The 14,442-nt window shown below is 41.3% G+C and overlaps 1 protein-coding gene across 8 annotated transcripts in view; it reads right to left on the bottom strand.

Moving 5' to 3' along the window:
* The window catches only part of DNM3 (dynamin 3), a 171,464-nt gene that overhangs the window by 67,033 nt on the left and 89,989 nt on the right, over nt 1-14,442 (bottom strand). For all 8 annotated transcript variants that reach the window (XR_014885174.1, XR_014885175.1, XR_014885176.1 and 5 more), the window contains one exon: nt 40-149. Coding sequence is in view for 5 of the 8 variants with exons in the window: in XM_085231480.1 (XP_085087606.1) it covers nt 40-149 (110 nt within the window). In the remaining 3 variants the exon portion in view is untranslated. The remainder of the gene's footprint in view (nt 1-39; nt 150-14,442) is intronic.

Genomic DNA, 14,442 nt, shown 5'->3' with positions numbered 1-14,442 from the left:
CCTTTATGCAATTATCTGCAGAAAAGCACATTCTCTTACCTCTGCTCCGTGTTAAACAATGCAAAGATATGTTTGCTAGACATGAAGCTCTTTTCCACATCACGCACTTTCAAGTTGTCCAGAGGAAGCATGTACTTCTTCTCTTTTTCCTAGGAAAAAAACAGATCAAACCAACACTATGTAAGAAGACTCAAAGAAGTCTGATACCAACATGCTCTGTTCAGTCAGCAGCATCTTCAGTACGTTTATTATAAGAGTATATCTAAAATCAAAATGGCCAGTTATCATTCACAGATATAACTGCAAGAGAAATGAAATGCCAGTCCCAGTTGTTTTTCTCTGATCCTATTGAAATGTTTCCTAACAAAACCAAAAAAAATCCACCAGAAATAAATAAGCATCTACATTTATTCTTCTCCCTTCCTCTGACTTCTAAGAAGAAAAGATGCAGATTTGACTAAAAGGAATCTAATCAATACAGAACATTCCTACCATGTCTGTGCAGCAACTGGAGTAAGCTGTGATAAAAAATTAATCTAGTTGGAAGTACTATTATCAGATTTTTTTGTCTGGCATTTGATGATCCCTGGATAAAATTTCTTTCCACTAGTCAAGCATATAAAATCACAGAAAATCAAATATATACATTGCACATAAACAAAATTGGACTCCACTCTAGCCAGCTCACTATCTATACAACAGACATTATCTACTCTCTCTTGCTGTTGTGAACTCTTCTCTTATTTATTCTCTCATGTATCGCACTCCCATTAGCAGCATAGTCTCATTTACAGCACAGTTGGTACAATTTCACCTTTTTGAAGTTTCTGGCTTCTAGTCACTATAAATTAAGGACTAGTAACACTGACAAGCTAATTTATGATGTCTGAACAAAAAAGTCCTAAGATTGTGAACCATTCCTGTTGTGTTTAGCTTCGTTGAAGTCCTGTTACTGATAGAGAAACCAGGACAAAACTCTCTGTTCTTCTCTGCTAATACAATTCATGCTAAGTAGATGTCATTTAAAGACAAGAGGGGCATCACCTCCATCAGAGGATTTATGCCCTGGAACTTGTGCAGTGAATAGCAGATGATCTTCTCCTGAACTTGGCTATTCAATAACCCTATGGAAGAAGTTCAGTTAATAACCAAAGGAAGAAAGCTGAGGATTCCTTTACAGTTCCCTACCTGGCAGCACAGACTAAGACTGCCTGGCCTCCACCTGACCATCATTAGAACTAACTGTGAAATCTAATACCCATTGCACTTGCTGAAGAGGACTGAACAGGACACTGCTTGGTAAGAAACACTACTCGTGGTTTGTTGTGCCATGAAAGAGTAAAAGGACCAAATTCAGCTAGCAATTGTTTTTAATTTGTGCATATTCCCTAGTCACTTCCATAAGAAATACACAAAAGTAACTTCCATGCAAAGAACTGGAAGAAGTTCTAGCTGTTCTGCAATGTGTGTGCTGGGAGGGCAGAAGCAATAACACTTGGCTAAGCTTCAGCAGATTGCAAAACTAAACTGGATGGGAATGTATCTACAAGTGAAACTATAAAAATATTATAGTGATGTGTCCAGCAATGGTTCACTTTCCTAGACAGCTTTATAACAGGCCTCAGTAGAGGAAAAATGCATATTTCAAAGGCCCTTCTGGTAAAGCTTGGCTACTACTGTTTTGTCAAATCCAGAGTGGAAGTATTACATAAAAGTTATCTGATGCATTTTCAAACTGTCTAGATCAGCCACCTTAGAAAGTGTACCCAACTAAATATGTAGAGATCACATATAGCATATTCTACACTCTCCCATCTAATGAGTATTCCAATGAAAGACCCTTTAGGTCTGTCAGTTTACGGCTACTTATCAGAGTTAACCTGTGAATTAAAAACAAATCATAGCTTTCAATTGAAACCTGGACTAAATTGTAACATAAGGGGTGAGGTGCTGGAACAGGCTGCCCAGAGAGGCTGTGGATGCCCTGACCCTGGAGGGGCTCAAGGCCAGGCTGGATGGGGCCCGGGGTAATCTGATTGGGTTTGGAACTGGATGATCCTTGAGGTCACTTCCAACCCAAACTATTCTATGATTCTATGAATCATTTATGATTCCATTACCAGAAATGTGAATGCTTCAGATGAAGAGCTTGTTCTGACAAACACTATTTACTGATAAACCAAGCAACAGATGAGTAAAAATAGCATCCGATGAAAAAACTACACCAAGATTCTGATTGTCTATTCAGAAGTAGGAAAGTTTTATAAATGTTTGGTGCCAAACTGTGAGAAAGTGTTTGTTCTGTAGCCACCAGGAAAAAGGAAATGCCTATTGAAGGCTAAGAAGTGGTTGGTATTTATTTACATGGCCTCCTACCCACATGCTGAGACAGAGCAGTTTCCAAGAAAGGGAAATCATAGGGTGCCTGTGCCTGGAATTCTAACAGAGACAGCATGTCACACATGAGAGATCAGACCTAAATGTTGCCTAATTCCAGGAGAGAAGTATTACTGCAATATTTGGGCATGGCAGCAAAACTCAAAGCTTTTTTTTTTTTCCCAAACAAGAAGAAATATATCCATATAAAACTGTGTGTGAGCTAATTTAACATAAGATGAATACAACAACATTTCAGCCTCAGCTCAATTAATACTGTATTACAGAAGGGCAAAAAGTCTCCAGGCAGGACTGTATTTGTGCATGTTTCCCATCTTGAGAAGCTGACAGCATAGAAAATAGGGAATGTATGAAGCCTGGGAGGAATGGGGCTAGGCACACTTCTACAAGTGACGACATGCACATAGCTGTGCGTCCAGTTTGTCCCCTCAGCATTTGTTCCTCTTTATTTATAGATTTTTATTTTTATAATGGGGCAGAGAACTTAAGCATGACATGAGGGGAAAAATGAAGCGTAACGTGAAGGGAAAAACCAGCACATGCTGATCTCATGTACAGACTTTGCTTCTCTTTTTCCTATACAGTGTAGAGGAGCGGGGGGAAAAAGTGGGAGGCAGCACAGCGCATTCCTGTCTCTATGACATAAAAAAAAATGCCCATAATGCACCTTAGAAAAACAAACCAACCTGCAAGCCTGCAAGGCCTTCCGACCCTTGAGACGATGTTTCACCACCCGTGGGCATAAGTAGCACTCATGTCCTTAATGGACTGGTTCTCTCCTGCACTCTGACAGGCAAATAGGCTGCCAGGAACTGACAGCATGATGTAAATATGCCATATTACAACTGGCCCTTCCTTCTCCAGTGTTTAAATGTACTAAAAATAAATACTGTTGAAGTCCAAGATGGCACAAGGGATGCAAAAAATACAAAAGCAACTCCCCTCCCCCAGCAATGTTTCAGCCAGTACCTCCCATCTAATGAACTTCATTTTCTTTTCAGCCAGAGGCAGAAATGATGTAAAACTACATCCCCCCCCATCTCTGCTTTTGTAGCTTTGTAGGTTCTGTCAGACCAGCAAAAGAAACCTTGGATGCAGTTTCATCTAACTGGATTTTTCAAAGAGATTGTTTACTTCCTCATCTTCCAGTTATCAAAGTGGATTCTCATTTCTCACTTCAGGATGGTTACTGTCCCACAACATGCAGGACAAACCGCACTCCCTGTTTTACATCCCGAGGAACAGAAGCAGAATTCACAGGACAAAGTCACATACATGATGCTCAGGTTGGGAGGTACGTTTTAGTCTGAACGTTGGCCTGACACCTTCAGTTATGTCATTGGGGATTAAGCCAGTTTGCTGACCCCTTGTTATTGCTTTTTGGAATACCAGTGACACCAAGACCTAAGTCTACACTACCTGGGGGGACTGCAAGTCCGATGAAATCAGGCTCTCAAGTGGAAGTGCAGACAACACTGACAAAGCCTGATGAGAGCTATTTTACAGCAAGGTTTATTCTGTACACTTTGTCCTGAAAGCACAGCTCTCAAGAATTATTACTGCAATTGCACACTGATAGCAAATACAAGGTATCCACGAAAGATCACTGTCAAAACTGTTATGCATTATGAGGCAAAACAGTGACTTAAACTCATAAATTGAGAAAGGACAGATGTGAATGAAGGTCTGTGAGTGGCAGACAAAAAGGCCAACACTTGTATTTCGGAAGCAGGTTTCCCCACCAGCACAGCACTGCTCCCTGCATTAAGTTCACCATCAGCACCTCATGCCTAATGCTAACCTGACCTCGTGGTCATCATCTTTAGGAGCAGCTGGTGATGGCAGGCCATGATTAAGGCATCCTTCAAGCAGGGTGCTAATGCATCTAGGTGAACACCAAGGCCAAGCAACCATTTGGTGAAGCAGTTAAGCAGCAGAGGCACAAAATAACAGTTAAATGATGCTCTACAGCACTGTACTCTTGGATAGCTGGATCGTTACCCCTGCTTTATAGGCAGGAACAGGCACAAGAAGTGGTGGCTTGTGAACCTGCTGTACCAGGGTGATCTGCATTAAAGAAAGAATACAAACAAAAAAGTGCAAAGAAATGCTGGTGAAATGTGCTGAAAATACAGCCCTGTATCTCTTGAAAAGGCACAGACTTATTTACATCTATAGGAGATGCATACATTGCCAATACAGAATAGAGCACTCTGAGGGATTTGATAAAAATGCAAACTAAAAATTTCAAAGCAACTTTCATAGAATTTAAATCTATTTCCAGATTACCCGTAATCTAACTGTAATATATCCAAATGCATTTTACTGTCCTTTTATTTCAGTTTATTTTTCTCAGTTTAGAAGGCCATACTGCATCTTCACAACAGTGCTTGATCACACTTGGCTTTAAAGCATGCTCTGAAAAAATGCAGCATAAGATACTTGCAAATTACTCCAAACCCTTGTAGAAAAACAAGGCAAATAATTTTGTTACAGGCAACTCATTGGAATTCAAGCCTGGCTACAACTGTAGGAAACATAACTGAAGTGTCTATAAAACAAAGAAGGAACTGCTTTAACAGAAGAGCAATGTATCCATAAGCATTCTACCACTGTCACAAAAAGCATAGCAAAAGAATGCTTAGTGAATTGCAGATGACAAAACTGTGTTCCTTCTACCTATGCACTCCTCCCTACAGCCTTCCACCATCAGCCCTTACATGGTTTTAGCTATTGATGATAAAGCACTGACACCAAGAACTTCTCCAAGATTTTCTTTCCTTTGCCACTGAAACCAGATCAGTTTTAACCACCACGCAGATCATCTTTTCCAAGAAAGAACCACATACTTAACAGCATTTTTGACACAGACAGTTGACTTCTATTGAATAAAAGGATGTTTTTTTTTTTTTAATTCCTGTTGCAGTTGCTGAGAGTTTGCCACCATAGATCCTAATTCTTCAATGATGTCAGCCACCCAGACATCAAGAAGCACTATCAGATATATACAAATAATTCCCTAAGTGCTCAAGCAAAAAGTTTTCAGGCAAAAAATAAAAAACAGTTAGAGTATCTCCTCCCTTCCCACCCTCCTCCCTACCCCCCCAAGTCTCCTCTGCAGGCAGGCAGGCAGGCAAGCAGGCAGACTGTTCCCTTGCCCACTCTGCTGACAGTGTGTGCCTGGGGACTCTCTAACTTTACTGCACCACAATGGATGTACCTTATATAGAAAGCAGTATTGTCACATGTATCTATATTGACAAGAATAATTGAGTATTAGAAAACTTTCACATACGGATATATAGGTAATTAAGTATTAACAATGATGTAGAACCATCATATAATGTTTATAAGAACCAACTTGAGGAAAATGCTGGAGAATAAAATTAGAGCTCCAGACTGAAAATCTCAAAACAAAAACATGAGTAAGGCTTAGGATGATAACCCAGACTGACAGAAGAAAGAAGCACAGAGCACAAAAAAGCACAAATACCAGATCTTGTGATTGAGTGTTACAAGACTTTATCCTCTGCCACGTCAAACCTGAAAGCACAGCTCAACAGGGAGCTCAGCAGAGGAGATCTGATGGTAGGATTGTTTGATTTCAGATTTGAGATGGTCTTTTGACATTTTGCATTTGTAGTATTTTTAGGCAATCATGAGCATTCCTGGCACTTCTGATTTTAAGGCAATCTATTCTAAACTCTTCTATATACATCCCCTTGTTTTTCTCAGTCTTTTGGTGCCTTCTCCCACAAGATGCTATTAAAGAAAATAACAATCGAGAGATTTGTTACATATCTGGTGTTCCTTCTGAATTCAGCTATGGTATTACTCCTGATGCTGATGTGCAAGCAGCCCTTAGTCTGGTCTTGTCATTCACATCACAGTATGACATTTATTTCCCACAGAGTACTTTTCTCAATAAGAACCTGTATTATATTTTTTTCTGTCACTTTCCTTCTGCTCAAACTCCTTCAGGAATGGAACCATAAAACTTCACAACTCTGTATTTGAAATACTTCATCCTTTTGAGAAATGGTCACTGCTGCCTTCCTGGGAAGAGTTCACTATTTGCTACTTCTCGAGGCCTCACAGAATTGCCTGTCAGCTATTTTTTAATAATACATTTCTCAATCACAGAATCACAAAATCACAGAATGGCCAGGGTTGGAAGGGACCTCAAGGATCACGAAGCTCCAACCCCCCTGCCACATGCAGGGCCACCAACCTCCCCATTTAATACCAGACCAGGCTGCCCAGGGCCCCATCCAACTTGGCCTCGAACACCTCCAGGGACGGGGCATCCACAGCCTCTCTGGGCAGCTGTTCCAGCACCTCACCACTCTCTCTGTAAAGAATTTCCCCCAACATCCGACCTCAATCTCCCATCCTTCAACTTAAAACCATTTCCCCTTGTCCTGCTGTTATCTACCCTTTCAAAGAGTTGATTCCCCTCCTGTTTGTAGGCTCCCTTTAGGTACTGAAAGGCTACAATGAGGTCGCCCCGCAGCCTTCTTTTCTCCAGGCTGAACAACCCAGCTCCCTCCACCTGTCTTTGAATGGGAGGTGCTCCAGTCCCCTGATCATCTTTGTGGCCTCCTCTGGACCCTCTCCAACAGCTCTCTGTCTTTCTTGTTCTGAGGGCTCCAGACCTGGACACAGTACTCCAGATGGGGCCTCACAAGAGCAGAGTAGAGGGGGACAATCACCTCCCTGTCCCTGCTGGCCACCCCTCTTTTGATGGAACCCAGGACACCATTTGCATTCCGAGCCACAAGAGCACACTGCTGGCTCATGTTAAGTTTTTCATCTATCAAGACCCCCAGGTCCTTCTCCACAGGGCTGCTCTCAAGGACCGCTCCTTCCAGTCTGTATGGATGCCTGGGATTCCTCCAGCCTAAGTGCAAAACTTTGCACTTTGCCGAGTTGAACCTCATCAGGTTCACCTGGACCTGCCTTTCTAGCCTCTCGAGGTTCCTCTGAATCTTGTGCTTTACCTTATCTTGCCTATTTTCCCAGTAGCTGCAGAGAGCACAGCAAGATGTAACTATACAACACAAAGTAGGCACCAGATCAAGTGACTGCACCTCCACTTCTCTCTGTCAAATCCTCTCAAAAGTTACTAATTTCAACCAATAACACCAGGAGATATTTGCATGAAACCTTTGTGAAACTCTTATCAGCAGAAATCACAACTTCTTGACCCAAATGAAGCACAGGTAGTGAGGCAGAATGGTTTCTGGATGATAAGGATTGCTGGGTGATCCTGATCCTGCATGCTCTGTCTCCTCCAGCCCTTTTCCTACCAACCTGAGCTCGCCTGCAGGGTGAGTACCTTGCTGTCCTCAGGGATCAGAAGCCCCAGCCCAGGCTGCAATGCAGCAAGACACTAAATGCTCTCTCCTGCAGCCCAGCCAGACTGCTATCATGGTACAACCATCCTCCTAGCAGCCTAATTCCCAGCTCTAGAGCTCTTGTCTTCTGCCATTCTTTTCATCCCTCCCCTGTCCCCTATGGCAGGTAACTGCATCCCTTTCTATTGACGCAGACCTTAAACAGCTGGATCAAAAATAAAAATTCCAGTTATTTCATTGGTACTCCCTGTGCCTTTCCATAATCACCGCATCCAACACAAGTATAACAGTTTTGGGAATATGGAACAACTTCAGCATGATTCAAGATTGCTGCTCTTCAGAAGAGGTGTTTGTTATCACAGGTGGAAGGTCTTTTACTGATCTGTGCTGGGGGATGTGCTCTCAGTGAAAGGATCAATCCCAGAAAGCGCCTGATGAAGAGGAAATCTCTGTTTAGCTCCTATTAGTTAGAATCTTGAAAGGTCATTTTGAATTTGGGAAATCTTGTCTGGGAAAGAAGCCAGCAATTCCTCTGCTCTGAAGTGGTGCTGGCATTTAAAATTGAGAGGAAGCCCCGACTGATGAACCAGTTAACAGTCTGGAAAAATTCTGCTTGGATGTGTCTAGTGACTGCTCAGAAGGGGGGTGGGGAAGACTATTCTGACCTTTCTATCCCTTGTAATGAAGCCTGCTTGTGACAGCTTGTTTTTCTCTACTGGTGCTCAAGTTCGTATTTTTCTCTCCTCATCTACTGCAGACCATCCATCAATCACAGTGCTTTGGGGGAGCAATAGCACAGGCTGGAGGGCTTTGCTGCAGCATGTCTGTGCTGGCAGAGGGCACAGCGACAGGGACATACCAGTGACTGACTGTGAGATCTGACTTTGCTGTTGAGTAAGGCTTTCTATTCATACAGTTTAAAATTTTGCTAACATGTGTGTACATACATATACGTCTTTTCTTCTTTAGAGAATAAACATAATTCTTGAAAGCTGTTCTCACTAAAAAGATGTGATGTTCATATGTCAGTTTTGAAGAGTGACCATCTAAGTGGAGTAACCTCTCCAGGTCCAATGATCTCTTGCACTAGGAATATGAAGTTAACACTTAAGAAACCCCAAACAACAACAACAAAAGTTCATCTGCATTTTCAGCTTCTTTAGCTCCCTCAGCTTGCACATGAAGAGAGCCCTTCAAGCCTCCTGAAATTCTCTGTGGGTATATGAAGAAGATACATCTTTGCTATAGTATCCTTTTTTTCCACTGGATTTTCATTTGTTAAAACTGCTTCTGGCTTTTGAATGCATTTCAGTTTCTTTAAAATGAATCCTATTGAAGCTCTGGCTCAGGAGGCCAACGTGTACTTTCCTCAGGTACCAGCTGAAGACAAAGACAGCTTCCAGATCCTTTGCATGCACATAGGCACACAGGCATTTGTGCACTCGTGTGAAAAGAATTCCTCTTACAGAATCAAACAGTAAATATGCAATAACATAATTATGTAAAAAATAGTAATAATAATTAAGCAGGATTTTCCTGAGGTAACGCATCTGTCTCTGCTGGACTCCTGAAGATGCAACAAAATACACACACGTGCAAATGAGCTCATGGTATTTGTGCTGCCTTGCTTGCTTGTTATCACTAAAAGCTTTCAGACAGTAATCAGTTTCACTGCGGTGGAGATTACTGCAAAACGCATTAAGAAGTTCACGCCTGTGGCAATGGTCACTGAAAATATTTTGGAAAGTATCCCAGAAGTATAAGACTTTTTCCAGACATCCGAGAGAAACTCTGGTATGACAGAGCTTCTGGTGTCAAGTCTTCTCCCCCACCACTCCTCCTTTTTCTTCTTTCTCCTCCCCCCTCCACCTTTTTTTATTCTCTCTTTTATAGCAGCATTCTCAAAAGCTACATTTCAGCTTCTCTCTCTCTTTTTCATTCTTTTTTATTATTTTTTTTTAATAAAGCAAACCAAGATACTTGGGTCATGGAAAACTAACTTCTGAGACACAATTGTCTGAAGATAACTCCTGCTTTGCTCCATGCAAGATGCAGAAGTGCACACTGGCTTCTTAATTTCATCAAAGAAGTTATTGAATGATAACAAGAGTGAGGAAACCACATTCTTATTCCTCTGTTACAATATTTATTTGATTTGATTTTTTAAGTAGCTCTGGGACTATTTCTATATTAGATACACAAAGGAAAGGAATACATCATATTTTAGAATTTTAAAAAAAGATATCCCAAAATAATTATGTTGATGTGCAAGAAAATCTCTGTCCTTCTAAATTAATGTCTGTTAGACTGAAGCCTCTTCAAAAAAAGTCGTCAGGAAACTAACCCAGACAGAAATTCTCTTGAAGTGCAGAGCCAAATTGTTCCTCAAATTGACCTTAAGTTGTCTTTGACTGTAACTGTCCACAGACAGAGTTCTCAACATCATCTGGCCCAGCAGGAACTTGAACGCGAGAGGGGACTGCAGACTTTCTCATGGCAAACACCGAACAATAGCTGAACTCTGAGAAAGGAACCTGACACACACAGGCATGGGAACATGAAAAAAAGGTTGGTAGAGCATCCAAGATGTTGTGAAAATATGACACTTGACCAATTAAGAGCTAGAGGAGAGCAGCGAAGGAAACAACATCAAAGCATTCCTTAAAGTTACTGTCATTTAAAAAAAAACAGAACAGCAAAAACACACAACTGGAAGGTTGTGGAAGGCGTTATGTCAGAGCCTACTACCGGGATGTATGGAAGTACACAAGAGCTGGGCATACAGTGATGGTTTTGAAACTGCAGATCCCGTACATTAAATGCTAATGTCCCAGAGCTGCTCACCCACAACAAAGTCCTTCCTGATAACACACGTTGTTTTCATACATGGGAAAGTGGGTATAGTGAAGGCAACAACACACTGCTAGCTGTTTTGATTGTGCTGAGAACACAGAGAACAGGACCTGTTCCACTGTCACCATAAGGGAAAGCATGTGGAGCGTTCAGCGTACCCGAGTAACACAACTGACAGGTAAGCACAACTCCTGCAGCAATGGCTGCATGCTCCCTTTAAATACCGTGGCAGATGGTGAATTGAGACAGAACTCAGCAGGAGGTACCAAGCCTGGAAATGCCTACAGCAGCACCTCTGGAAGGAAGGAGGCTTCCTCCAGCAGAAATAGCCATAACCGCTCAGCTGTCATCGCTGCCCTTCTGTGTGACTGCAGAACACATTTATTGACAGATCGTCTTTGTCAATTCCATATGTGCTCACCTTTGTGCCCTTGCTGAAACAGAGTGACAAGATAATATCCGAACACCAGATTAGAGAGCTGTCAAATACTTGGCACTGAAAGCAATTCCCTGGAGGCTCAGCTACACAGTCCTGAGCAGACAACACTTGTGTCCAACAACAGACTGTCCAAAGCTGTACTTCGCAGCCAGGCAGAACAGCATGCATAGCTAAGAAGCAGGCTAAGAAACTTAGAAGCTTTAACTTGAAGCAAATTGTCAGCCCTGTGGTATTAATTTCACTTCATTGGAGGTGACAGCTCAAGGTTTCTGTTGTAAGAAGCTGAAGGAGCACCACCATAGCCAAGGGATGTGAGTGGGAGGGCTGTCACTGCACAGGGCGAGAGGCTCCCCAGGAAGGTGGGCTGCTGAGGAGGCAACCTGTGACACTGCTGGCTGCCAGATTCATTTCTACCAAAGCAGCCACAAAAGCTTGGTCAACCAGAGACTTTGCCATCACTGCTGCAAGCAACACTGTGCATCTCAGTGTCTCAGCAGCTGGGAGAAGGAATTTCCCTTGCTTCTGGATGGTTCACAACGTCTTCACTAACTGCCAGATTAAGACTCTTGCAGTTGCATCTTTTTACCATCTCAAAGTGACACCGTTATCTATCATTAAAATTAGTTTTAATTGTTTTTCTACTTTTTTTCAGGATTGAAGTTCCCCCTTGCCTGAATTCCTATAGCCAAGCATTACCCTGAATCATATCAAACACCATTTGCTTAAGGAGGAGAAAAGTAACAGAATATTCCATGGTGCAGATTAGAAGTTGCATTGAGATGTAAACACCTGCATCCACTTAATCATCTCTGTTAGGATACTGGCAGTTTGACTCCTCAAGAATACAATAATGAGCAAAATAATTTTAAGGACTATCATCATCACATTAAAAATGTGCAACTTGCAGCTTGGGTAGATACTGTTGTATTGATGTTAACAAAACAGATTCTAAAAACTCAATAAAGAATAGGTCAGCTTTTGCACCAGCAGAGCTGCCTATGGGTGCTTAACGCCAGCTGTCTCAAAGAGCCTATGAAACATGCAGTGTCTTCAGGAGTCCCCTGCAGCTTCAGAACAATAATTAAGGTCAGTGCAAGAGGAGCGACTTCACTGCAAACACAGAAATACAATTGAAGTGGTGTGCTGCAAGCTGACACAAGTCTACAAGAACAGTGAATTTCCATAGTATACAGTCGCATTACAGATGAGATAGATAATGTCTCTGCTTTTCTAGGAGGAGAATTATTTATTTGGAAAGACAGCACTTCCTCGAGAATGTAGTTCTTCATCAGTGCTGGGAGGCAATAGTGTAAATCATCAATACACTGGCCTTAAATTTGCAGGACACAATTGTATTTGTAAACAAACACTCCGAAGCACATCACTAATTCTGCATCACCCTGACATGCAGCACTGAATTCCCAGACAGTCAGTAAAAGTTCTGGGCAGGAAACCAAATTCCATGATTTTCTTTCTTTAAACACTATGTCAGAACACTCCGATTGCTCGTTCCTTGTGCTTTGAAAGATATACTCCATTACTCCTTAATGTCGTAAGCTTTTTACAGACACTGCAACCAACAAGGAACTGCTGCTGGAAAAAAATACATTACAGCTCTTTTTTAACACTGACATACTGAAAGCGTTTCCACATGAAAGGGGAAAAAAAAACCAACCCAAGTTAAAAGGAGATAGCTACTTTACAAATATCAGTACAAACTGAAATTTCATTTCAGCAAGGAATCTGTAATTGAAATAAACAATCAAGTAGTAACACCTCCCCCCTTCCCCCCCCCCCAGGCTGATTCTCTTTCAGATATAAAATAATCCTAGCACCCATAAACTGATTTCATACTACCCAAGTCTTAGTGGCATAAACCATCTCAGTAGCAATCGATGAGCTGATATGAGGAATCAGTGTGTGAAATCTATAGAGATGACCTTGTAATGTGCTCTAATGTAATAAAGAACAACACTGAAGACAGATGTTTGTTCACTCATTTTGTTTTCAAGACACTCAGAGACACAAAGCAGGGAGGTCGGCTCATTGCAAAGCCCTTCACGCTACAAACGTATTTAGAAAATGAAAATAAAAAGCAAAACAACAAAAAAATGCAAATCAAAGAAAAATTCTCCCTTCCATCAGCCAAAAGCTTCAAATGTACTGAAACAAAATGTTGAAGTGAAACGTTCATTAAAAGCATTCCAAGAACATCCAATTAAGCAATGTGATTTTCTGCAATCCACTTTCTTTAAGTTTACATTACCCAAATTTAATGCATATTTTAATTGTTTTCTCAATTCATTCATTTTGCTGAAATAACATTCTATTCCCCTATGAGAATTTCCCTTAGGTTATCAAAACTACATTTTCTAGCAGCCTAAATTTGTTTTAAATGTCTAATAACACGTTACACAGAAATAGTTTGAAATAATGAGGCTTTTATACTAACAAATCACCAAACTACATAATGACTAGTAATTCACAGCAAAAACTACACAACAATAGATGTAATTAAAAAAGAACTACAGAACCATTGCCATTACTCAAAGGAAAAAAAAAACCTCAAAAAAAAGAACCCACCACAACCTGGGCACTATCAACCTGGAAATGTTAGAGTGAGAAGTAGTTCATAATCCCTAATGGGAAGAGAACACTTCAAATACATTTCAATACACCTTAAGATTGCAGTTTGGAATGAGGAGAGGGAGGACCTATTTCAGGCAAGGGAAAAGTGCACTTCAGTCTAATAATACAGAACATAGGTTTTAAAACCCAATTAATTTGGCAGTCTTTACAGGTGAACCCAAATTTCTCATGCTTTTCTTATGTTCACTTCCATTCCACACTCACCCCCCACATCTACTTCTGAGCATATTTTGTTCAAGAATTAGAAGATTACTGATACTCAGAGAATGCTTCGGTCACAGGACGTACACGGCCAAAGCCACGACTTCTATAGGGACATTCTGCAGAGAAGGCACTGCCTGCACACGGACTGACACTGCACTGTGACTGCACTCTTTCAAGCCTACCTCCTTCTTCAAGGTAAGTGAAGATGGAATGTAGTGACTTGCAATATTTTCAGGAGACAGAAACAAAATCCCAGACTCTGTCTGAGCACTGGGACACATGACCATGTTGTAGAGATCTCCACTACATGGAATTTTTCTTACACTCACTGAAAAGGAGAAAAAAGGTTTATGCCATCAGCCACACACCCCTGAGTCAGAAATAACTGTAGTCCAGTTAGCACTGTAGTCAAAATTCTCTGAGCTTAAACAATGCAGTTAAAAAGATCTGCACGATTCCATTCCTAGAATTGTAACATGGTCTCAGGTGCTGAGCTTAATGAAGAAGACATTTCTAATTAATTTGAATTAACCTATGCGTTCT

Source organism: Meleagris gallopavo, chromosome 10 (assembly GCF_905368555.1).
Source record: "Meleagris gallopavo chromosome 10, MGAL_WU_HG_1.1, whole genome shotgun sequence".
Taxonomy (NCBI): Eukaryota; Metazoa; Chordata; class Aves; order Galliformes; family Phasianidae; genus Meleagris; species Meleagris gallopavo.
This window is presented reverse-complemented; position numbering and strand designations above follow the sequence as displayed.